Source organism: Gambusia affinis, linkage group LG12 (genome assembly GCF_019740435.1).
Source record: "Gambusia affinis linkage group LG12, SWU_Gaff_1.0, whole genome shotgun sequence".
Classification (NCBI taxonomy): Eukaryota; Metazoa; Chordata; class Actinopteri; order Cyprinodontiformes; family Poeciliidae; genus Gambusia; species Gambusia affinis.
The window spans coordinates 1386352-1410735 of record NC_057879.1 but is presented as its reverse complement, the minus strand read 5'-3'; the positions used below and the strand labels follow the sequence as shown (position 1 = coordinate 1410735).

Genomic DNA, 24384 nt, shown 5'->3' with positions numbered 1-24384 from the left:
TTGAACACACATTGTAATTTTTTTCAATCAGAAAGTTTGTTGTAATTGATACTTCTGTATGCTGGTAGCCTAATATGTTTGCAGTGCTGTAGAGTATATGAAGCATGTAATGTCCAAAGTGGACAAGCAGAATAACAAAAGACATTGATAAGTAACAAGAAATTGTACTTCGTTAGCAGTTATAATTAACCAAAAGTTTAATGCTTTTACATTTAGAAGACTTTCTAAATATGTTTTAGATTTAAGGCTTTCACAAACATGGCCAATCAATCCTAGGAAGCTTCACAACTGTTCTATGTTTTCTCCATGTGTGAATAACGGTTCTCACTGTGGTTCACTGGAGTCCCAAAGCTTTAGAAATGGCTTTATAAGCCTTCCCAGCCTTACAGACTTCAATTACTTTCCCATTTGTTCCTGAATTTCTTTCGGTCTCAGCATAATATCTAGCTTTTGACGATCATTTGTTGTACTTCACTTCATCCAGCAGGTCCTGTTTAAGTGATGTGTTGATTGAGCAGTAATCAGCTAATGCTGTGTGGCTAGAGAGGACATGGCAATCTCTTTTTCCACAGATTCATGTAGGTTTGGATTTTTTTTGTATAAAAACACAGAGATTTTTGGCCATAACAAGACAAAATATGAATAAGTTCAAAATGTTTAAATACTTTGGCAGAACATAGCAAGACTCTACACAAATATATAAGTGCCTCAAAGATACTAAATAAAACACTTGGAAGGTGTGATATCACGGTCTCACCTGTGAGGTACAAATGTCTCCAAAGCTGAGTCCATGTTCACTCTGTTACCATAGCGACAGCAATGGAAGTCTTGAATGATCTCTAAGCCTTTATTTCCTTCAGTCTTGCTGTGATCTGGCTTTGTGCCTAAAATTTACACCACATAATTATTGTCTTAATTTGCCCAAACTAAGGTGAAATTAATGAATATTTCATTATGAATAATGGGAAAAAATCCTAACAATGCTATAAAGTTTATTTCTTTTTTAGGCTAGAATATATACTATCTTGTTGATAGTTGAAAATTAATGTAATTCTACAATATGTGACTCTTTCACTTAAAAGAAATGCTATTAGATTCCCATTATTGAAGAGCAGTGCTTTCAGTCTTCAAAGACATACACACCGTTTTGCAACAGAATTCTGAACTGCTCCACAGCATTTTCCACGTTGACCTGGTAGAACTCCCAAAGTTTGATTTGAGGAAAAATGTCCTCCCAAAACACCCTGCGGAGAGCCTAACAGAGGCAGCAAAACATAATCATCATTGTAACACCACTTAATTTTTTCATATTAATCAAAAACCTTTATCAAACATCTCAGAAAGTGTTTTAAATTTCAGATGTAAATGAGGAGAGAACTGTGAAGCTTTGACTTCAGTTCACATTGCCTCCAGCAATAGGATCTAACACAGGGGTGTCAAGCTCCAGTCCTCAAGGGCCGGTGTCCTGCAGTTTTTAGATGTGCCACAGGTACAAAGCACTGGAATGAAATGGCTTAATTACCTCCTCCTTGTGTAGACCAGTTCTCCACAGCCTTGCTAATGACCTAATTATTCTATTCAGGTGTGGTGCAGCGGAGGCACATCTAAAAGTTGCAGGACAGCGGCCCTTGAGGACTGCAGTTTGACACCCCTGATCTAACAGTTCAGCTGTTAGATCAGTTCATGAGCTCTATCCAGTTATGAATGTGGGTTAATCTCTCCACCAAAAATTACTACAATCACATCATTGCTATGAAGGCAAAGACATGATGACAGAAAATCATTACAGTTTTACATCTCTGTGTCCTGGGGGATTAACTGTTTCAAAGATTTCTTTCTTTTCTACTAAGCTACCTAAGAGGTTCCTGTTTGGTTAAATTTTCTAAATATAACCAAGTTTAATAATGTGAGCAAAATGTTTTTATTCAGTCAATATTTAATACAACCTATTTTTTTGTAAATATAATTATTCAATTCTTTTTAAAAATGTAATTCATTTAAAAAATAGTACTTCATGGTATAGATTCAAAATAAAACAAATTATTAAGAAAATGGCCACTTATTAATTGTTAGTTCTAGTTAGGATGGTGCTTTCAAAAAGATGGGGAAATTTGTTTATAAGGGAGAATAACGAGAATCTCCACTAAAGAAGCAATATTCTAGGACCACTGGGTGACTATAGAAATCATGAGCCCTGTGTATTTAACATAGACAAATCTTTAATTTAAATTGGGATTTTTTTCTCCACTGAATAAACAGACTTAAATAAAAGTTTGATTTAATTTCTAAATATACTAGTGTGAAATTATGCCACTTGAATGTTAAAATTCTGTTTCATTTAAGGATTTTTACACAATTTTATCATGGTTCCCAATAAATTTGTCTGTGTCTAAATATACAAGGTGTATTCTGCACTCACGTTTAGGTGGCTCTCATTGGTAATGTCAGAAGGAAGTCCCTTCTCTTTGTAGCGTCCATCTGCTACCCTAGTGGTTAAATGCCAGATAGCTCTGTCCAAGACCCAGGCAGTACGCAGATGAGGAGAGTTCATCAGGTTGTAGCCACACTCTGGATGTTCCTTTATCCACACACTGTTTGCAGCTAAATACAAGCAGATAGGTTGGATTACTGACAGGAAGTGGTTCATCGTAAAACAAATTAAAACAAATGTTCAGATATTAAGATCATGAATTATTAATAATATTTTTATTTTTCAAACTTTGTGCTTGGGGATGGCGATGAAACTATTCAACTAAAATTGCAAAAAATAAAATAAAAAATAAAATCAGTAGCAAAGAACAAGAAATTGTTGAGTGTCTCACTGAATTATAATTCTTACAGACTTTGTAAAGCCCCAATGGAATTTTGAAAGACAGTAAATGAGCCTCTATATTTAACCTTTCAGGTTGTCTCATTTCACATTGATCTATTCTTGGAGTAAAGAGAAGTAGCAGTGAGAAGGTTAGAGAGTGATGCAGTACACACGTACAGTGCTAATTTAGGACTGCACAATAAGTACATAGATGTAGAGCAGGGGTCCCCAAGTCCAGTCCTCAAGGGCTATCGTCCTGCAACTTTTAGATGCATCTCTGCTCCAAAATGTCTGAATTCCCTCACCAGCATCCAATCAGCTCTGCAATAGGCTGGTAATGAGCAGTTTATTTGATCCAGCTGTGTTTCAACATAGATGCATCTAAAAGTAGCAGGATGGTAGCCCTTGAGGACTGGAGTTGGGGACCCCTGATGTAGAGGTTGCTACTAGTGATGGTGAGATGAAGCCTCATGAGGCATTGAACCACTTGAGCCAACTGGTTCGAGAAAGGGTTCATTTCTTGAGGCTTCATGTGCACACGAAACCACCTACTGGCCAGGTGTATAATCACAACCAGCTGTATCTTAACACGAGTGATGAATTGAATTTTTGTCTATTATGGCTCTTGGGAATGACTTCACAAAAGGTGAAGAAAAAAAGAGACAAAGAGAGAGAGAAAGAGATGTATAGAGATAGAGATAGAGAGAAATATATATACAAAACAATCCTTTCCTGTCCCACAGCTATCTTAAAAATCCTAATATAAAAATGAAGAACTTTAAAACTAACCAATCCTATTTATAATAGTGAGATTATTAGTAAAAAGCTCAAATTAAATAAATAACCCAATTATAAGTCCTGAAATAATAAAGTCTAAAAACATTAAATATTAATCCCAGAAAAATAAATAAAGGGGGAAGGGGGGAAAAATTCATTTAGATCAATACCTTGCTTATTCCAGAGCAAATCTGCTTATGATGTGTGTGATGATGGTATTGGAGTTCAAGGTAACTCAAGTTAAATCAAGTGGTGAAAGCACACGTATCCTTCATATTAGAATTAAAATTAAAAATAGGATAGCTGTGGGACAGGATAGGATTTTCTCTTTTTTCCTTTCTCTGTGTCTCCCTCTCTCTCTGTATAGGCCTATATATATATTTTTTCTCTCTATCTCTATATATCTTTCTCTCTCTCTTTTTCTGTCTGTATGTATCTATCTCTTTCTCTCTGTAAATATCTATTTTTTATTTTTCTGTTTCTCTCTATCTCTAGATCTATATATCTTTCTCTCTCTTTGCCTGTGTCTTTTTTCTCTCCCCCTTTCTGTATCTGTGTCTCTCTGTCTCTGTTTCTGTCTCTCTCTCTCTCTCTCTCTATCTCTCTCTCAGAGGACGAGGAGTTGTGGACGACGTGCGGCGGCCCGTGCTTTCCTATGACTTCCTAGTGAAACTGCCCTATTGGGTGGGGGAAGTTGTAGTGTTTATTTATTTATTCTCCCTACCTGTCTCAAACTAAATAACCACAATCCAAACTATCAAAACTCTATCCACTCTCTCAACTGACCGCAACTCGACTACAACAACCCACATTTTGAATGGAGCCTGTGGGGTTTATAAACCCCGCGCCAAAATCTGAGCCACTTCCCGAAGCAGTCACGTGGTACAGCCGGGCAGCGAGGCTTCGGACGTCATCGTTTTCGGCTCCTCCCCTAAATGAAGCAAGCCTCGATACGCGCTTTACGGAAACGCCCCCTCCATTACTCGACACACGCCTCGAAGCCTCGGCTCATCACGTAACATCACTAGTTGCTACACACTTACTGCTGAAACATAAAGGACCCAAAAAGAAATTAAGAAGCCAGGTACTTTAGAACAATGGATAATTCTGCAACGGGCATCAGAAAAACAAGGGAAACTAACAATACTGACTTGAGCTACGTGGCCATTTTCAGTAGACAGTTTAACCAGTGGAAAATTTCAAACAAAACTTCCTTTTAGATTTAGGTTATTTTATGTACAGGTAAAAGCCAGTAAATTAGAATATTTTGAAAAACTTGATTTACTTCAGTAATTGCATTCAAAAGGTGTAACTTGTACATTATATTTATTCATTGCACACAGACTGATGCATTCAAATGTTTATTTCATTTAATTTTGATGATTTGAAGTGGCAACAAATGAAAATCCAAAATTCTGTGTGTCACAAAATTAGAATATTGTGTAAGGGTTAAATTTTGAAGACACCTGGTGCCACAAACTAATCAGCTGATTAACTCAAAACACCTGCAAAGGGCTTTAAATGGTCTCTCAGTCCAGTTCTGAAGCCTACACAAACATGGGGAAGACTTCAGATTTGACAGCTGTCCAAAAGCCGACCATCGACACATTGCACAAGGAGGGAAAGACACAAAAGGTTATTGCTGAAGAGGCTGGCTGTTCTCAGAGCTCTGTGTCCAAACTCACCTGAACTGTAAAACAGAAATTATGCAGACACCCATAACAGACCGCAAAGCAATTGTATTAACTTTAAATTTATCACCAAACAAAGCAACTCAGAGATATCCAGCCTGTTGGAAACTTAATAACACTCTCTTACAAAATAAAGCTCTAAAGAAAATAAGAAATAAAATTTTAGAATATTTTAGGACTGCTGCAGAGGAAGGTAATTATCAAAAACAATGGGAACTTTTAAAAATTGAGCTAAGATTTTTTTTTTTATAGAATTTAGTTCTAAACAAAAAAGGAAAGAAAAGTAGAGGAAAATACTTTATAATGAACCTTACTGCTCTATCATCCATTTTGCCAGAAAACCTATCTGAACCAAGCAGAATTCCTATCATTACAACTAGATCATCCATCCATCCATCCATCCATTTTCTGTACACCCTTTGTCCCTAATGGGGTCGGGAGAGGGACTCGGGAGTAGAGCCACTGCTTCTCCATGTTGAGAGGAATCAGTTGAGCTGCCTCCTGGTCAGGATGCCTCCCTAGTGAGGTGTTCCATGCTCGTCCCACAAGGGGGAGATCCAGAGGAAGTCCCAGGACACTCTGGAGGGACTAGGTTTCTCAGCTGGCCTGGAAATACCTTGACATTCCCCTGGAGGAACTGGTCTAAATGACTGGGGAGAGGGTAGTCTGAGTCCGTAGGCTGCTACCCCCAAGACCTGACCCTGGATTAAGCAGAAGAAAATAGATGGTTGGATGGACTGACTTAGCTGTATGTATACCTAAGGATATACATACAGGTAAAAGCCAGTAAATTAGAATATTTTGAAAAACTTGATTTATTTCAGTAATTGCATTCAAAAGGTGTAACTTGTACATTATATGTATTCATTGCACAAGGACTGATGCATTCAAATGTTTATTTCATTTAATTTTGATGATTTGAAGTGGCAACAAATGAAAATCCAAAATTCCGTTTGTCACAAAATTAGAATATTACTTAAGGCTAATACAAAAAAGGGATTTTTTTAGAAATGTTGGCCAACTGAAAAGTATGAAAATGAAAAATATGAGCATGTACAATACTCAATACTTGGTTGGAGCTCCTTTTGCCTCAATTACTGCATTAATGCGGCGTGGCATGGAGTCGATGAGTTTCTGGCACTGCTCAGGTGTTATGAGAGCCCAGGTTGCTCTGATAGTGGCCTTCAACTCTTCTGCGTTTTTGGGTCTGGCATTCTGCATCTTCCTTTTCACAATACCCCACAGATTTTCTATGGGGCTAAGGTCAGGGGAGTTGGCTGGCCAATTTAGAACAGAAATACCATGGTTCGTAAACCAGGCACGGGTAGATTTTGCGCTGTGTGCAGGCGCCAAGTCCTGTTGGAACCTGAAATCTCCATCTCCATAGAGCAGGTCAGCAGCAGGAAGCATGAAGTGCTCTAAAACTTGCTGGTAGACGGCTGCGTTGACCCTGGATCTCAGGAAACAGAGTGGACCGACACCAGCAGATGACATGGCACCCCAAACCATCACTGATGGTGGAAACTTTACACTAGACTTTAGGCAACGTGGATCCTGTGCCTCTCCTGTCTTCCTCCAGACTCTGGGACCTCGATTTCCAAAGGAAATGCAAAATTTGCTTTGGTCAGAAAACATGACTTTGGACCACTCAGCAGCAGTCCAGCTCTTTTTTTCCTTAGCCCAGGTGAGATGCTTTTCGCGCTGTTTCTTGGTCAACAGTGGCTTGACACGAGGTATGCGGCAGTTGAAACCCATGTCTTTCAAGCGTCTCTTGGTGGTGGATCTTGAAGCACTGACTCCAGCAGCTGTCCACTCCTTGTGAATCTCCCCCACATTTTTGAATGGGTTTTTTTTCCACAATCTTGACTAGGGCGCGGTGATCCCTATCGCTTGTACACTTTTTCTGACCACAGTTTTTCCTTCCCTTTGCCTGGTGCCTATCTCCAGGTGCGTTCCGGGCGAGAGGCGGGGTACACCCTGAATAGGACGCCAGTCTGTCACAGGGTAAAACTAGATCAGTTATACATAAATAAAGCTAAGGGTGTGCTTGTTCAATCAAGAGGAAAATGGTTAGAGAAGGGTGAGCAGAATTCCAGTTACTTTTTTAAAATAGAAAAACAAAGACAGAATAAAAATAATATAAATAGGCTCTCCTCAAATTGCAATTTTGTAGATATTTTCACAGTGAGGTAGATCTGTGAAAATGTTATATATAACTATCAAATACGATTTTTTAAAGAATCTCGGTGATGCTAAAACCATTGGAGAACTCAAAAGGTCAGTTTGTGATTCACATACAACTCTTACAGAAATTTAGATGCTATTAAAAAACTTAAATTAAACAAATCCTCAGGCACCGATGGACTATTAACTGAATTTTACAAATTTTTCTCTACCCAACTTGTTCCCTTTTTATTGAATGTTTTAACAGAAAGTATACTGTATATAGAACAACTACCAACCACCAGTGGCGCAAAAGGTGGCTATGCAATGTATGCAACGCATAGGGCGCTGTACTACAGGTGGCGCAAAAAACAATGAGGGGATTTTTTATCTAGTCAGCATTTTAAGTACTTATCAGCTGTTTGTGTATGAAATGATCAATAACAGAGGAACAGCACTGATTAGGCCCCCCTCCCCTCCTGCCAGCCGCTCTCCCCTCCCATACAGGTAGCTTGGGCAGCGTCCCTTCGAGAACGCACTGAGGCGCGTTTTTTTTTCTTTTAAATTTGTCGTAATGCCTCGACAACAAGGAGCTAAAGATGAGGCGCAGAAAAAACTCTGGGGCATAAAACAGAAAGCGGAAGCGGGGGAAGGATAAAGATGTTGGAGAGACGAAGAAAAACCTTTCAAAGTGGTTGAAAGACAGTAAGTAATGTCAGTGTATCAACAAGAGAGTTGTAAATATTCAGGTTAGCTTAAACTAGCCAGGCTCGCATCCTTCACCGACCTCCACCACCACTGTCGGGTCCCAGGGGATGACATTCCTAGCCTACATCGGGAATGCTCATCCGAGCTTATTGCAATTTACAGCTCGATGTCCTCAGGCGGGGCCCGAGCGCCAAAGAACTTTAAATTCATGTCTATCAATAAACCTCTTTAATCGCTGTTTTTCTCCTTCTGAGTCTCTCCAGATTGAAATAATAATGACCAAACACGGGAAATATTAGGGTCAGCTAAATTGTCGTTGCAGGACCTAAATAGGACCCCACGAACTGACGCTGTTGTCATGATTACCTAGAGACGGACACTACGCAGCTGCATTGAGCTGCTATTCACCAGTGTCTTTTTAAAATGTCCACCTGATACTACACAGTCCTTAGTGTTAGTCAGTAAAAATAACTTGTTTCTTTGCACCCATTTATTCCGCCAAGTACAACACACGAACAGACGACTCCAACTGAAGAAGAGTACAAACGCATAAACATATATTCCTAGCACAACAGTGCCCCTACCGGATGAACATGTAATACAAACAAAAACAAAATAGTAACAATCTTCCGCTTTTCTTAAACGAAAAAATATATATATATATATATATATCTATATATACATATATTTCAAGACTCATGACAAAGCACATCCATTAAGGATTTTGTTGGAACAGTTTCAATATGATGGAATGTGAAACATCTTGTAAATTAATTTATTGAAGAATCCAAAGTCCTTCATGAAGAGCCTTAAGGATGGAAGTTGTGGATGCTCCCTTCTTTGTTAAACAATCTGCAAGTTGGTCTTTTGTTTGAGACTACAACACTTGAACTTTCTAAGTTTTGTTAAGGAACAATAATTATTTTTAGTGCTTAATACAGCTAATCTTACCCCAGGTGTAAAAGGTATATTGAACAGTCTGATTTTGAACAAATTTCTTAATTTTGGGGTAAGGGATTTGAAACTAAAACTACTCTATCGGTAAGTATTCGGAGGTCAGGAACTAGATGCAGATCAAAGGAGATCCTTTAGGAGGTTCCTGCTGTGTTATCAGGGCTCAAGAAGCCATAAAATTAGCATTGCTTGTAGGACAGAAGCCTGTATGGTTCACAGAACATCAAAGGTCTTCCAGAACCACATCTGGCATGATTTAAACTAAATACAACATAGAATGTTGAGATCATTAACATTTAATTTCTAAGATATTTTTCTAAGTATTAATAGCAAGTTTTTAACCAAAGTGTATTATCTAAGTTTAGAATGGTGAATGCTGAATGTATTTGAAAATTGTACTGTCTATGATAATATCTGAATCAAATGGAAATTGTTTCAATGAAAATGTGTTGTTTAGTATTAGAAAATTGTTCAGGATTTATGTGATAAAGCAAAGATTTAAATCTTTGGAGATGCTGAGTGCAGATGAGCAAAAAACTAGGTTTGTGAAGGTAATCTTTCCTTAAACCAAATTACTGAGTTTAACTTTGTGAAGGAGACACTTTAAAATTCACAGGTATATGTGAAGTCGTATGTTAAGGGTCTATTTGATCAGGTGGCTCTAGAAGCCCATGGGGTCAGGACGCAGCTTCTTGCTCTTTTGTCTTACAGGAGACACAAATGGCTTTTGATCTTGGCGTGAAGTTAAGGGAAGGCTTAAGTTTTTCTGGGTGCCTGAGGTGGCGCCGGGTTGGTTAAAACAGAGGTACACCTTTCGAATACATTCGAATACATTAAAAAGTTAAGTCACACCTCCAGAATAAAAGTCCGTGCTCAGTAATAATAATTCAGATAGCTGCCCTATTCTGCCTTTTTTGGCATCAGCTTTCTCCAAGGACATGTCTTTGCCTCTTTCACTATCTTTCCTTTTCTATCTCTTTTGTCTCAGGTAACGAATGTATGTCTCTGTAACTCTGCAGTTTTCTTGTTAATTCATGCGTTGCTTGTTTTGAGAATTAAACTCTGTGACGTCATCACGCATTGTTGCTTCCTTGTTTGCCACACGCGGCTCGCAGGAAGGACTTGGGACAGAGGAAAAGAGAGAGCCAAGCTTTTTCCAAATTAAGCTAATTTTAATTACTTTTTCTCAACATTTTGAATCAGCTCTTTAATTGAACTGATTTCCAAGCATAACCTTTTCTCTGCCACAAACTTAGAAGACTTAAGTGCATCTACAAAAGAGAAATGATCAGTCACTCAGATTATAGGTGGAGGACAAGCAGTACTACCAGCACTGAGTTCAGAAAAGAGTGTGGAAAGAAAAATGGCATTATTAATCCCCTCAGACATAGTGAGTGTTTCACCAGCCAGTGTGCTTCTGATAATTTTCTTTGACTGCCATGAAATGGGAGAGAAGCGCCCACTGTCACCCATCAAAACAATGAAGTGCCCACCTTGAGTACCCCCATCTGAAAGATTTCCAAAGGATGCATCAGTGAATGTAACCCTCTTTAAGTTACTGTCTTCCCCAAGGTGTTGAAAATTCAATTCAACCGATTTGGCCTTGAGCTTACACACAACTCTGCTTCATTAATGGTCTGTACTGTAGCATGTAATAATTTGGAACACTGTGTATATTAATCAGAGGAAACATAAATGGAGAGACATATACTTTTCTTAATATTTACGCCCCACCTGGAAGTGATGTTTTATTTTTTTACTAAGATAACGGATCTGATTGCAAATAACTTAGAGGGAATACTTATCTGCTGGGGAGACTTTAGTATTCACCTTCAGCTAAACCTCTAGACAAAAAGTTAACAGTATAACAATTAATAAAAAATTCAGCAACCTAATGCAAAACATCAGACTAATAGACATTTGGAGGGAAATGAATCCAAGGACCAGGCAAATACCCACTTCTCTAACCCCTATCTGGTATATACAAGGCTGGACTACTTGTTTATTTTTTATTTTATTTTATTTAACCATCCATCAACAGCAGGTTGTTGACCACAGGGACAAAGCAAACATGGCTTTTTTTTTTACCCCTACCTCTCTCCATCCATCCATACCCTGCTGCAAACAATAGAGACAACAAAATAAAATAAGAAAAATACAATGGAGAAAAAAAACAGCACTCGATAAAAATCAACAATAATTATACAGCTGAAAGACCACAAGCATGAAAACCCAGGAGACAAAGACAGAACAACTCAAAAACGTGGACAGCATGCAAACAAGCATCCACACAAGCATGGGTTCACAAACCAAGTCAGGACATGGATATTTAAAACTGCACAGGTTGACAATCACTGTCAGTAGCCAGAACCACAAACCACTGAGGCTGCCGAGCCGAGGCACAGGCACACACACAGCAGAGCCAGCTCCTGTGTGACTTTCAGGCTTGAGGGAGGGAATCCAGTCTCTAAAAATAAAATAATAGAGGGACCCAAGTTTTAGAAAATGTTTGGATTGAACCTCTAACACAAAATTTGATCTTCTTAAGGAACTTAAGGAACAGGGTCAGATCTTTCAACCAAAGAGAAGCCTTGGGTGGATGTTTTGATTTCCACGCCAATAGTATTCTTCTTCGGGCGAGGAGAGTTGAAAAAGTCAGTACATTTTTAAAATCATGTGTTAATTATCTATCCTCCTCTGAAACTCCAAATATTGCCAATTCAGCACAGGGTTGGATTCCTATTTCAAAAGCTTCAGATAGGATCTGACAAATTGTAGCAATATGGGAAAGATCCTCCAGAGGCTTGCGGTTGCACAATTTGTTACAGGAGCAGAACATGTGAGTTAAATTTACCTTAGCTATATGGCAACGAGCATAAGTTTCACTAACTGTAGAATAAATTCTTGAGACTCTACTGTAATGAATCCTATGAAAGACCTTGAACTGAATTAGTCCAAGTCGAGTGCATGATGTTGACCCATTTACTCTACATACTGCGTGATTCCAAGTCTCATCAGAGATATTCCAAGTTCTTCTGACCATTCTGCTCTGATCTCATTGAGCTTTACTGTACTGAATGATGAGATCCAATTATAAATTTTGGAGATGAGACCTCTACATTGTATAGAAGTTTGCAAAATTATGTCTATCTCTTTTTGGGGGTAAATTGGGAAAGCAAGGACTGCTGTTATGAACAAAGTCACAAATCTGGAGATATCGAAATAGGGAGGAACCCTGTAAACTAAATTTAGAGGAAATAGGATCAAAGGTAGCGAAAACAGAATCTATATAAAAGGTCATTAAATTTACTTAAGCCTGTTCTCTGCCATTGGGCAAAGACAGGATCTAATATGGATGGCAGGAAAACATGGTTACAACATATGGGAGTGTAGAAAGTTTGTACAGCTAAGGCTGTACTATGGGGGAAAATTATAGCCATAGCATCAGTTAAAAAGAAACAAAGAGAAAAAACTGCAAGAGATGCAGGAAGGATTAAAAGAGCTTGAAAATAGACATGCTCAAAATAAAAGCCAACAAACATTACAAGAGATTAGAAAGATAAGAAATTACATTAATGATTTGGCTACCCAAGAAACAATAAAACAGATGCTTTTCACAAAACATAGGTATTATGAGAGCAGTGCAAAATGTTCTAAACTTAGCCTGGAAACTTAGGAAACAACAAGCAAATAGGACCATTTTTAAAATTTGCGACAATCATAGTAATACAATAAAGACTAAACAGCAAGACATACTACCCACCTTTGCATCATTTTACAAAAAACTATTTTCTAAAATAACAAGGGCTGAAGAAAAGGAAACTGATTTATTTCTAGACTCACTTGCTCTCCCACAAATGACCGAGGAAGAAAATAAACTTAGTGTTGAAATAACCAAAACCAAAATAAAATATGCAATTAAGAATCTAACGAATAACAAATTGTCAAGGAATGATGGTTTCAGCTCCAAATGGTCTAAAACCTTTAAAGAAGAACTCACTCCGCTAATTTGATAAACAAACTGAAAAATAAATGGGATAAATCAAAACTAACAACATGGAGGGAAGGTGTAAAAACAACCAAACTAAACAAAGAAATTAAGGTGTTAAACTGGTTAGCATATGACAAAAGCTTTCTACCAAACAGCAACGACCCCAGAATCAAAACCTGGATAACAAAAGGTATAAAAGTAACCTTCCAGATTGTGAAAGATAATCAAATGGAAAGCTTCAACACATGACAAGAAAATTATAATTTGGAATAAGAAGATTTTTATAGATATCTACTAGATGTGTGCCGATCGATTGCCCACCGATCAAAATCGTCCAATTTCTGTGAAAAAGGGTATGATCGGTGATGACAGATCACAGCCTCTTGTTGCTGATCACCAAAACCGATTACCTGTATCTCACTTCGCAACCTGCGTGTGCAGATCATCTCCTCTTTCCTTCACATTATGCAAGCGAGGGGAAACAAATCCTAAGCTATGTCACAGTGGAACTATAACGCTCTCAGAGTGAATGGGGACGTTTGCGTACGTCAAAATGCATCAACACAACAAATCTAGTATGACATTTAAAAAACAAGCACTTGACGGAGTTTGGCTACATTGAGGCTCACTGCAGGAAAAAAAACGAACAGACAGCAGGTAAAGCAGCGCACAACTACTAACACTCACCTGTATTAGCATCATGGTCAGAAAACTAAACAAATAACTTGAAAAATTATTTAAATCAACAAGCGAGCAGTGCAAGACGCTGGTTCTGCTCTCCTTGTTGGACCGCTGCTACGCGCTACTGGTAGTAATATTTTATAGACGGAGCGCCAGTTCTGCTCCACCCCACAGTGAACTCTCACACCCAACGTGTGCTTAACGCAGCAACATGCAAGTTAAACAGAAAAAATATTTTGGATATGTATTAAAACTTCTGCTATGTCCTAACATAAGACCGATAATCTCAGAAAAAGTAATCAATCTCTTCTGCCTCCTCCTGTGTTCTCCAGAATTACTCAGCTCAGTCAGAACCAACCAATCAGAACCAAAACTAAACGGCCATGTTCTCGGCACGTTTTGATTTAGTAACTCAAGATTGTTTATTTTGATGCAACCTGTTTTTAACATTGAATGAATATTTCCTTTCTTACCTCACATTATTTGATGTAGACAGTGTTATGAGATTTATTTGATTTATGTATAAATTAGGTTGTTGAGAACTTTACTGTTAAATATTGTTTTACTGATTGGAGGTTTTTCAGTTGTCCTTTTGACTGAATAGCTGCTGCAGAGATCGGTGATAGGCAGAGATCGGCCTCATGGGTGAATGGTATCGGAAACAAAAAACCTGATTGGGGGGCGTGCTCCGGTGGCGTAGAGGGTAGCGCGCCCCACGTTTGGAGGCCTTCAGTCCTCGACGCGGCCGTCGCGGGTTCGATTCCCAGACCCGACGACATTTGCCGCATGTCTTCCCCCCTCTCCTTCCCCCTTTCCTGTCAGCCTACTGTTGAATAAGGGACACTAGAGCTCACAAAAAGGACCCCCTGGTGGGGAAAAAAAAAACCCTGATTGGAGCACTATAGATGTCATATTAAACAAAATTTTTCAAATCAACATTCCATCAAATTTCAAAACCATGTTTTTAGGATGCAAAACCCCCAAAATGCAATCAATAGATGGATACCTGTGGAATATACTTGTAGCGGCTGGAAAAAAGGCAATTACAAAAAAATAGATGGTACAGAAAGCACCTACTGCTAGAGAATGGGCTCAAATAGTGGCAGATATTTACAAAATGGAAAAAAATCACAGTTAATTTAAAAATAGACTTATTTAAACACTGGAATAAATGGGAACAATATCTCAAATAATATATGCCAGAAATAATATAGGATTGTTTTTATATATACATATTTGTTTTTAGCTTTTTTTGAGGAAAACAAATAATTCAATATGAAAGGATGCCACCTGACTTTAGCTTGCACTTTATAAACAAAACTCATTGATTCAATAAATTGTTTTGTGGATTTACAGTTTCATATATTGGTACACCTGTTAAAGCTATACTCTCTGACCCTGTTAGTTTGGGTTTTTTTTTATTTTCTTCTTTCTATATTTTCCTTTTATGTTCCCACAAACAAAACCTGGATAGAGACAGAAGGCAATGATACACAGACTTCAAAATGAACCATGCTTACTCGTCATAGCTTTGGATAAACTATACCTACAAATTTTGTCTGTGAGGTATGCCATGCAAAATGTTGATGTCAATGTCTGATCATTAAAAAATAAATAAGTATTTTAAAAAAAGAAAAAAAATCCAGTTAAATGTTACCTGCAACTTACAAAAACAGGTTAATTAATTTATACTATATATATATATATATATATATATATATATATATATATATATATATATATATATATATATATATATATATATATATATATATATATAGGAAGTTGGGCCTAATCAGAAGATTTTAAATTCGAGGGAACCCAGGTGTGAGCAACAACAGAACACACAGTGTCTACAAGAAAAGAGCAAATATTTAATATAATAAACAATTGTGGATCCACATTTAAAACAAACAAACAAATACTGCGCGCTTTTAAAAAATAATAAATAAATAAATTGAATACTTCAGTCTCCAATGAATCAAATGAGACTCCAATGAGTCTCAAAGTCTCTCAGCTGGTGACCAGTCGGGTCACTATCTACCCGTGCGCCTGGTCCTCTGGGCTGGGGCTCGCCATCCAGTTTCAGGAGAAGAGGGTCTTGGAATCTTTGGCCCTCCAGGCCAAAAGTGTACCGTACAAGCTCAAAAAACCTGACCGATGCTCTGAGCCTTCAACGGCTATTTTTCGGGCTTCAGCTGTTCACGGGGGAAACCCTCTGAGATCAATTTCCAGATTCGTCAATTTCTTTCTAGCTCTTTACAGAAACGACCGTCAGCTGTTAGCTCTCCAGCGTTCTCAGCGAAACAACCGTCAGCTGTTCTCAAGCGTTATGAGCGAAGCAACCATCAGCTGTTAGCTTTCAAGCCTGTCTGTCGCGCTCCGAACGAAACAACCGCCAGCTGTTAAAAAGGGGCAGGACGATCAACCCCATTGGCCGACACGAAACCAGACCGCGCCAGCCATTGGCTGCCTAATCTGTCAATAGAAGCTAACGCTGAAAGCATATTTCACATTTTTTGAAGATTTACGTAATTACCTTTTAGCTATGTTGGTAGAATAAGACATTGAATCAACATCTATTATTTTTTTTCTTGCGTTTTTAAACACTGGGTTACATAAACTTTCCAGTTTTTATAAACAGCTATTCCTATGCCGGAATTTAATACAAAAACATAACCTTTCCCCACACAAATACTATATTTGGAATAACAAAGACATTTGCTTTAAAAATAAATCTATTTTTCTTAAAAAATGGTTTGAAAAAGGCATTGTTTTTGTACATCAACTTTTCAACAAAGAAGGTAATGACTCTTAATGAATTTCTGACCACATCATTTTCCTGTACTACCTAAAGAATTTGCAATTGTATTTGATGCCACTCCTTCTGGAGTGAAAATGTTATTGTCATCCTCTGTTCAACCCCATACTTAACAGAATAATTATTCATTGGTAACTCTGACCCATTTTTATGTAGAAAAACTAACAACAAATGTATTAGAGAGCTAATAATAAGACATCATATAAGCAAACCAGCTTCTACTTTTTTTGGGACGATACAGTATCTTTAATGATATTTGTTGGAAAGATGTTTGGTTATTGCTGAAGAAATACTTGATAAATAATATGACTCGAGAAGTGTCTCTAACGTTTCTACATAGATGCTATCCTGTTAATAGAAAAATATTTAAACATTACCCAAATGTAGACCCTCTATGTCCATTCTGTCACAATTCTGAGGAAACCATCACTCATCTTTTCTCTGACTGCTATTATATTCAAATATTTTGGAAAGATATTTTTTTACTCCTAAAAAGAAAATTGGAAATAAACATACCGTTTAACTTTCAAACTATATTATGTGACTTTTTCTGTTTAAATACTCCAAAAAATAGTTTTTGTTATAAACTTACTAATTTTATCAAACTTTAATATCCACAGATGCAAATTTCTTCAGTTGAAACCCAAATTGAATGCTTGTGCCTATGTTTCTTTATTTTTGCATTCTCTAAAAAACTGTGTCAATACTAAAGCTTTAAAGCCTACTTCAATTTGTAAAAAATTCTCATGTAATCTGCCGTAATTTGCTGTATGTAACCTTTTCCTGCCAGTAATTTTGCTCTTCTACCTTCTTTAAGCCTTGTCGTTCTTTTAGTTATTGTTTATGTAACATGTTGTACATATTATTCCAATTTTTTTTTTAAATTAATAAGGGGTCTTATGAAGAACAATAGAAATTATTTCATCAGGACAGATTAATTGTTTTAGAGCAGAATCATGTGTTTTGCTTGGCAGAGGTGCAAAACAAAAGTTTACCAACAGGAATAAAAAATCTCTATAATCTCTATCCACTCACCAGTGTGATTATACACCACATCAGTGATTGATACCATATTCCATTCCATCCTCAGTTTTTCCACCAGTCTTCCCACATCTTCCCAGGTGCAACTCTTGCCATCTGGGCTGAACTCCAGGCTAAAGGTCAGCTGGTCAGCTAAGGAGTAACAGGACCTAGACTCTCCCAAAGTCTGCAGAGGAGTGAAGTGGATCATGTTGTAACCTGAAGGAAAGAAAGTACAAGATCTCATGTGGTTCATGCACATATGTCCAGAGTCTGCAACAGTTACATAAATTGCACCTAGAGTGATACATTTCAAGTGTTTATCAACAGGGGTGAGAAAAGAATAATCAATTTAAGAGTTGATTGAGATTCACAAGGTATGGATTTCAGCTGAAATCAGAGAGTCCCATGGTATCCAGGATACACTGTCTCATCTCAAGTTAAAGGGGGCATATTATGTAAAAAATTTGGTTTTGAGCTTTGCATCATGTTATTCCTCATCAAAAACTTCCATGCAGTTGCTTTGATTCTTTAATGGATATTTGAGAAATTTTTGAATCTCCCATAACAATCGTTGCGGGTGCATGAATGTTTGTTTTCGCTAAGTTCCACCTTTCCACAAAGGGTTTCCCCCAGAAAGCATGCCAAGCCACTTTAAAGAGAAAGGGGATTCACTGCACCCAGGACTCTTCTACAGGAAAACATGGTTAGGGCTGGATATACTGTAACCCACATAAAGTGGGTATGCCTCTTTAAGAGACAGAGGTTAAGGAAGCTGGTGGTCTACCTGGCCAATAGGAAATTTAGTTTCCAGAGCATCTGAACCAATCAGAATGCAGACTGCCGTTGTGGGTCCCGCCCTGCTCCCCCGGGTCTGCAGTACTGTTGGTTTGCCCTAGAGATACGACGTAATAAGACTCTGAGCTGTGCAGCGCCAGAAGGCGTTAGGAGCCGTTAGCTCTTTCTAGCAGTTGGTTCATCTTGTTCTCCATTCTATTAGTCAAGAGATTAATTAAATTCATTTCCAATTTGCAACTCGACATCTTTCACAGAGGAGAATTTCCACCACAGCAGTTTGTTATAATGTCTGAAATAAAATTGGTCCAAATGGTATTGTCCAAAATTCCAATAAAAAAATCAATAAGAATGAAGAATGTCAGTCGGTGGTCTCACACATAACCAACTGTGTGTGAAGATGTGTGTTTCACGCCTACCACACCACAGGGTGCAGCAGGACTCCAACTGGAACAGAAGAAATCCGGTTCTTTCTTTAGGTCCAGGTGGGGAGGATCGCCATCAAGATCAAAGGAGGATCCACTTCAGGAACAATCCAGCATATATTAAAAAAAACCTGACCGATGTCAATGCGACACGCCTCAGACAACTGTATAGTGGCTCTCAGTCCGGATGTGTGGGGCACTTTAACTGAATTTAGAGTGCAGATTAACAGGGTGCACCCAAAATATTTGAAACTAAGAGTTAGCACTTGGCCAAGTATTATTGTCATTATTTTATGTATTTTATTGTGTGTAATTTTGTTTTCATAATTGTGTGTTTTGTGCAACTGTCAATTGTATATTTTATTTCACTAAAGCCAACTGCCTTTGTGTGTCATTCAAACACTCCACTGTGCTCCAATAGCCAAATCTATTGGCCCATTTATCTAAAATGTATATACTACCCTTCTCTACTGTGTTACAATAACATGACAGAAGGATATGTGTTTTTTAAAAATGCTTATCCTACATCAAATCACAATATTCCATTCTGTTAACCCCAATGAGAAAATATATAATATATACTTACTGAGCCATGCATCAATCCAATTCAGAAATGCTTAAAAAAAGTGTCCTTACACATGTAGCTGATAGCTTTGTGAATAAGATTTAGAAAGAAGGTTATCAAAAAAGCATGAAAATCAGCTCAGTATTCAGTAAATTATTATAGACTAAACTCACTTATACTTCATTGGCAAACAAATAAAACTGAGTTGAGAGAATGACCACTCCAAGATGGCAGCCCTACATCAAGTCAGCAACACTAGACAAGGACACACTGCAGGGATGTTTTGAGCCCACTAACTGGCAGGCACTCTGAGCCGAACAAGGAGGACACTGATGAGCTCACTGAGTGCATAACACACTACATTAACTTCTGTGTTGACTCCATCATCCCTACTGAGAAATTTAATGTACCTAAATAACAAGCGCTGGGTAACAAAGGAGATCAAAACCATCCTGAATGAGAAGCAGAGGACTTTCAGAGATGGCAACAGATGATGTTAAAGTAATTCAGAGGTTATTGAAGGTGAAGAACAGAAGAACTAAGGAGGATTATAAGAGGAAGCTGGAAAGGAAACTCCAGCAGAAAAACACCAGCGGTCTGGAGAGTAATGACTGGGTTCAGGTCAGCAGGCAGTAGTACGATTGAGGGCAAAGTTGACAGAGCCAATGAACTCAACTTGTTTTTTTAACAAATTTGACACATCGGCCCCTACACCTACACCTGCTACTGTCCACAGCAGCAGGGGTAGGTGCTGCCCCTCTTCAGTCTTTCCCCATGTGATTTTGCACCATCTCATCACATACCATGGGACTCTCTGATTTCGGACCTCAACCGATCTCCTCTACAGTAAACATTGCCCTGAAGATGTTAGAAGACTCCACCCTGTGAGACTCTGGCAAGGCTGCAGGCCCTGATGGTGTGAGTCCGAGGGTGCTCAAATCCTGTGCTATTTAGCTCTGTGGAGTCCTTCAACATGATCCAGAATCTACAGAGGGTCCCTTTGATGTGGAAAACATCTTGCATCGTTCTGGTGCCAAAGATGCCAGAGTAGCAGCTTTAATTGTGTTTGAGTTGGGTGCTTTCACAAAGTCATTTCAGCAAATAATAACCAATTATCACTCATTGCTTTTAAACTTGGCCCCCTCTCCCAGATTCCACCAAATTCTGTTCAAGGCCCCATGAAATCTTGGGCCAGCCTTGGTCAGATTTAAAAACTAAAATAAATAACAGAAAAAATGAATGATGATCAAATCATTTATCCAAGCTAATGCAGAATTTGAAAGAAATACTCTTGAAAGACAAGACCTGTCTGTGATTTACTGGTAATGTTTAATTTACATTAACTTTAATGTATATTAAAGCCAAGCACGTGCCAGAATATGTACTGGGCAAGTATATAAAATGTATGCCACACATGACCTTTTGTTCACAATATTGCTTGTAGAGGTAAACTTGCATGTGCAGATCAGATTTGCAGATGCATAAAAAACCTATTTAAAATAAAACAAGCTTACTCCAAAGGAGGGACAAGTAGCATCTGGTGGCCAACCATGCTTATAATACAGGAAACCCTATCCCCAGTAGAGCTCCAGTTCCCAAGCAGAGCTTCCAACTCTCAGGGTACACCTCCCCCACATCTCCCAAACTCAGCTCTTTCAGACTAGCGGTAGCAGAAATGAGCTAAAACCTGAAATACTTCTCAGTACAAAGCTCCTAACGTTGCGAGAGGCTTAAATCTCAAGTATTTAACTTTTAGAAAACATTGTTAAAATTATCATTACGTTTTGACAGTATAACATGGGATAGATAATCTGTGAAAAAAAGCTAATCTGCCTCCTTCCAGTGCTCCCAGTACTAACCCCAGAAATACACCCACTCAGTCAGAAACAACAAATCAGAACCAAGAGGAGGATCTTAATTCTGTCAAACTTGCTTGTGTACATGCTGCTCACATTCTCTCCCTTGCTCTCAGCTGTGCTACAGCTGATTCGCCACAAGGGAGCCTTCAAGGAATGCTCTGGCTCGCATTCCTTGCGAGCCAGAGCTCGACCAATGATGCACGACCAATGATGGTTGTTTCTCCACCATTAGCACACTGAGCAGCAGCTAAATAAGCATGATAACAATGCTAAGACCCTCCTCCTGACTCCGATTGGTTGTTCCTGGTGCAGTTCTTCAGATGGCAATAGTAACTCAAAAAGGAAGTGGAATAGCTCGATCATTTTACAGATCATCTGTCTCATATTATCCTGTCACAATATAGTGACAATTTTAACAAATATGCAAAAAACATTTTTGTAAAAGTTACATACTGCAGCTTTAAATTGTGAATTCAAATTCAGCTGTGCTACGATCGCCTTCTCCAAGTCCACAAAGCACATGTAGGCTGGTTTGTCGAACTCCCATGCACTCTCCAGGACCCTGTTGAGGGTGTAGAGCTAGTCCAGTGTTCCACAGCCAGGACGAAAACCACACTGCTCTTCCTGAATCCGAGGTCCAACAATCCAATGGACCCTCCTCTCTAGAACCCCAGAATAGACCTTGTCAGGGAGGCTTAAGAATGTGACCCCCTGTAATTGGAGCACACCCTCCAGCCCCCCTTTTTGAACAGGGGGACCACCACCCCAGTCTGCCAATCCAGGGGATTGGCAGACTGATGTCCATGATGTCCATGCGATATTGAAGAGTCGCGTTAGCCAACACAACCCTACAACATCCAGAGCCTTAAGGAACTTCGGGCGGATCTCATCCACCCCCGGGGCCCTGCCACCGAGGAGCTTTTTGACCACCTCGGCTACCTCGACCCCAGAGACTGGAGAGTCCAACCCAGAGTCCCCAGGCTCAGCTTACACAATAGAAGCCATGTTGGTGGGATTGAGGAGGTCGTCGAAGTACTCTGCCCACCGGCCCACAACATCCCGAGTTGAGGTCAGCAGCACATAATCCCCACTGTAGACAGTATTGGTGCTGTACTGCTTCCCCAACCCCGAGACGCCGGATGGTACACCAGAATCACCTCGAAGCCATATGGAAGTCTTTCTCCATGGCCTCTCCAAACTCCTCCCACGCCCAAGTTTTTGCCTCAGCGACCACCTGAGCCGCATGCCGGGTGGTGGGCCCATGTGAGGGGGGGCCCATGTTTCCTCTTCGGGCTGAGCCTGGCTGGGCTCTATGGGTAAAAGCCCGGTCACCAGACGCTCGCCATCATGCCCCCCTTCCAGGCCTGGCTCCAGAATGGGGCCCTGGTGACCCACGTCTGGGCGAGGGAACGCCGAGTCCAAAGGTTTTATTCATCATTGGGGGCCTTTGGGCTGCACTTTGTCTCTTTTCAGATATAAGTTAAGTTTACATTTACTTGGGAAATTAAATGAGAAGTTCCTACAGTCATCTGATATTCCTTATCAGAAGTTCTGATAACACAAATACAATTCTGTCATTATTTTTGTTACTGCGACAGACTGGCGATCTGTCCAAGGTGTACCCTGCCTCTCGCCAGAAACGTTCGCTGGAGATAGGCACCAGCACCCTTCCCGACCCCACTAGGGACAAGGATGTACAGAAAATAGATGGATTATTTTTGTTATCTGCCTTTTAATTGATAGAACAAACCCTGCAGCCATGGATTTTCACACCTCCACTTGGGTCATTGCCAAAAAGTTCCACTCTGCCAATGCCAGTGTCAGAAACTCCGATCACTGAAGGTGTGCAAATGACTGGCTGGATCTCTGTGTAATCTGGACTTTAGGTAGATTTGTCTTGCAAGCAACATGAATGGCATACATTTAAACACGAACATAAAATCAATATTCATACAAAAACACCAGGAAAACATTTACATAAAATACTAACATAAAAATCAAGGACAAATGTATCACATACTTCCACATTTCTGGATTATACTTGATACTATTAAATATTGTATACATTTAGGATTTTCATCCACTGTACTGTGATTAGAAACAGAAATAGACACTAACAATTTACTTTTCAGAAGTAAACTGAAATAGCCAAATTGATATGGTTTTAATGGAGATGCTATTATATTGACAGTCAGATATGTATTTTAAAATAGTTTTGGTTGCAGGGACTGTTGTTTTACTCCACAAAGAAACATGACTAAACTTGAATCATTGCAGCTATATTTTTACAACAAGTTAGCCTTTATATTTTAAATATCTCAAGGCAAAAAAAACAAATGAGCTATAAAACCTCTGTGGGATGTTTGCATGTTTGCATTTGGATCTGAAGACCATACCCACCTGACTCCTTGGCTACTCGCAGTCTGTCTGGCCAGTCATCAAGGCATCCCAGACATTTGGACAAGTACGTCTGGATGGTGATACAGTCCAGTGGGAGGACATGGTTGTCTGCTCCAACACGAAGAATAGGATCAACGACGATGTAGCCTCCTCCCAACCTCTCCACACCTCTGTGAAAACAGTATTTCATTCAGCACAAACACTAACATATGTCATTCTAAACATGTAGCTTCCATGTCTTGTCTTAGAGCAAGGGTGGGCATTCCTGGTCCTCGAGGGACGGTGTCCTGCACCCTTTAGATGTATCTCTACTTCAACACACCTGAGTCAAATAATGAAGTCATTAGCAGGACTCTGGGGAGCCTGACTGCACTTGGGAGGTGATTCAGCTATTGGATTCAGGTGTGTTGGACCAGGGAGACATCTAAGACTTGCAGGACCCTCGAGGACCAGGAGTGCCCACCCCTGACTTAGAGCAAAGGTCTGAAGTCTGTCAAGAGATCCTGAGACAATTTCACATGCAAGAATTCTAAGCTAGAAATCATATTCAAGCCTACAGAACTACTGCAACCTCCCAAAGGCTGAAATAAAAATATTTTAAAGTTTTTTTTGTTGAAGCTATAAACAGTAAATTAATTTTCATATCGGCTGAACATGTTTTTCAGCTGATCTGAAAAACAGATCAGCCATTGAAGATACGATTTGAGGTCAACCATGCTGAG

The 24384-nt window shown here is 39.1% G+C and overlaps 1 protein-coding gene across 4 annotated transcripts in view; it reads right to left on the bottom strand.

The window, feature by feature from the left end:
- agla (amylo-alpha-1, 6-glucosidase, 4-alpha-glucanotransferase a) overlaps positions 1-24384 on the bottom strand; it is a 104850-nt gene that overhangs the window by 55733 nt on the left and 24733 nt on the right. For 3 of the 4 annotated variants that reach the window (XM_044133436.1, XM_044133435.1, XM_044133434.1), the window contains 5 exons: positions 23663-23832; positions 17634-17837; positions 2420-2601; positions 1144-1255; positions 758-884 (listed from right to left, as the gene is read on the bottom strand). In XM_044133436.1, coding sequence (XP_043989371.1) covers positions 758-884; positions 1144-1255; positions 2420-2601; positions 17634-17837; positions 23663-23832 — 795 coding nt within the window. Of the gene's footprint in view, positions 1-757; positions 885-1143; positions 1256-2419; positions 2602-5094; positions 5866-17633; positions 17838-23662; positions 23833-24384 lie in introns of those variants that run through there. The other variant, XM_044133437.1, reaches the window with a different exon arrangement.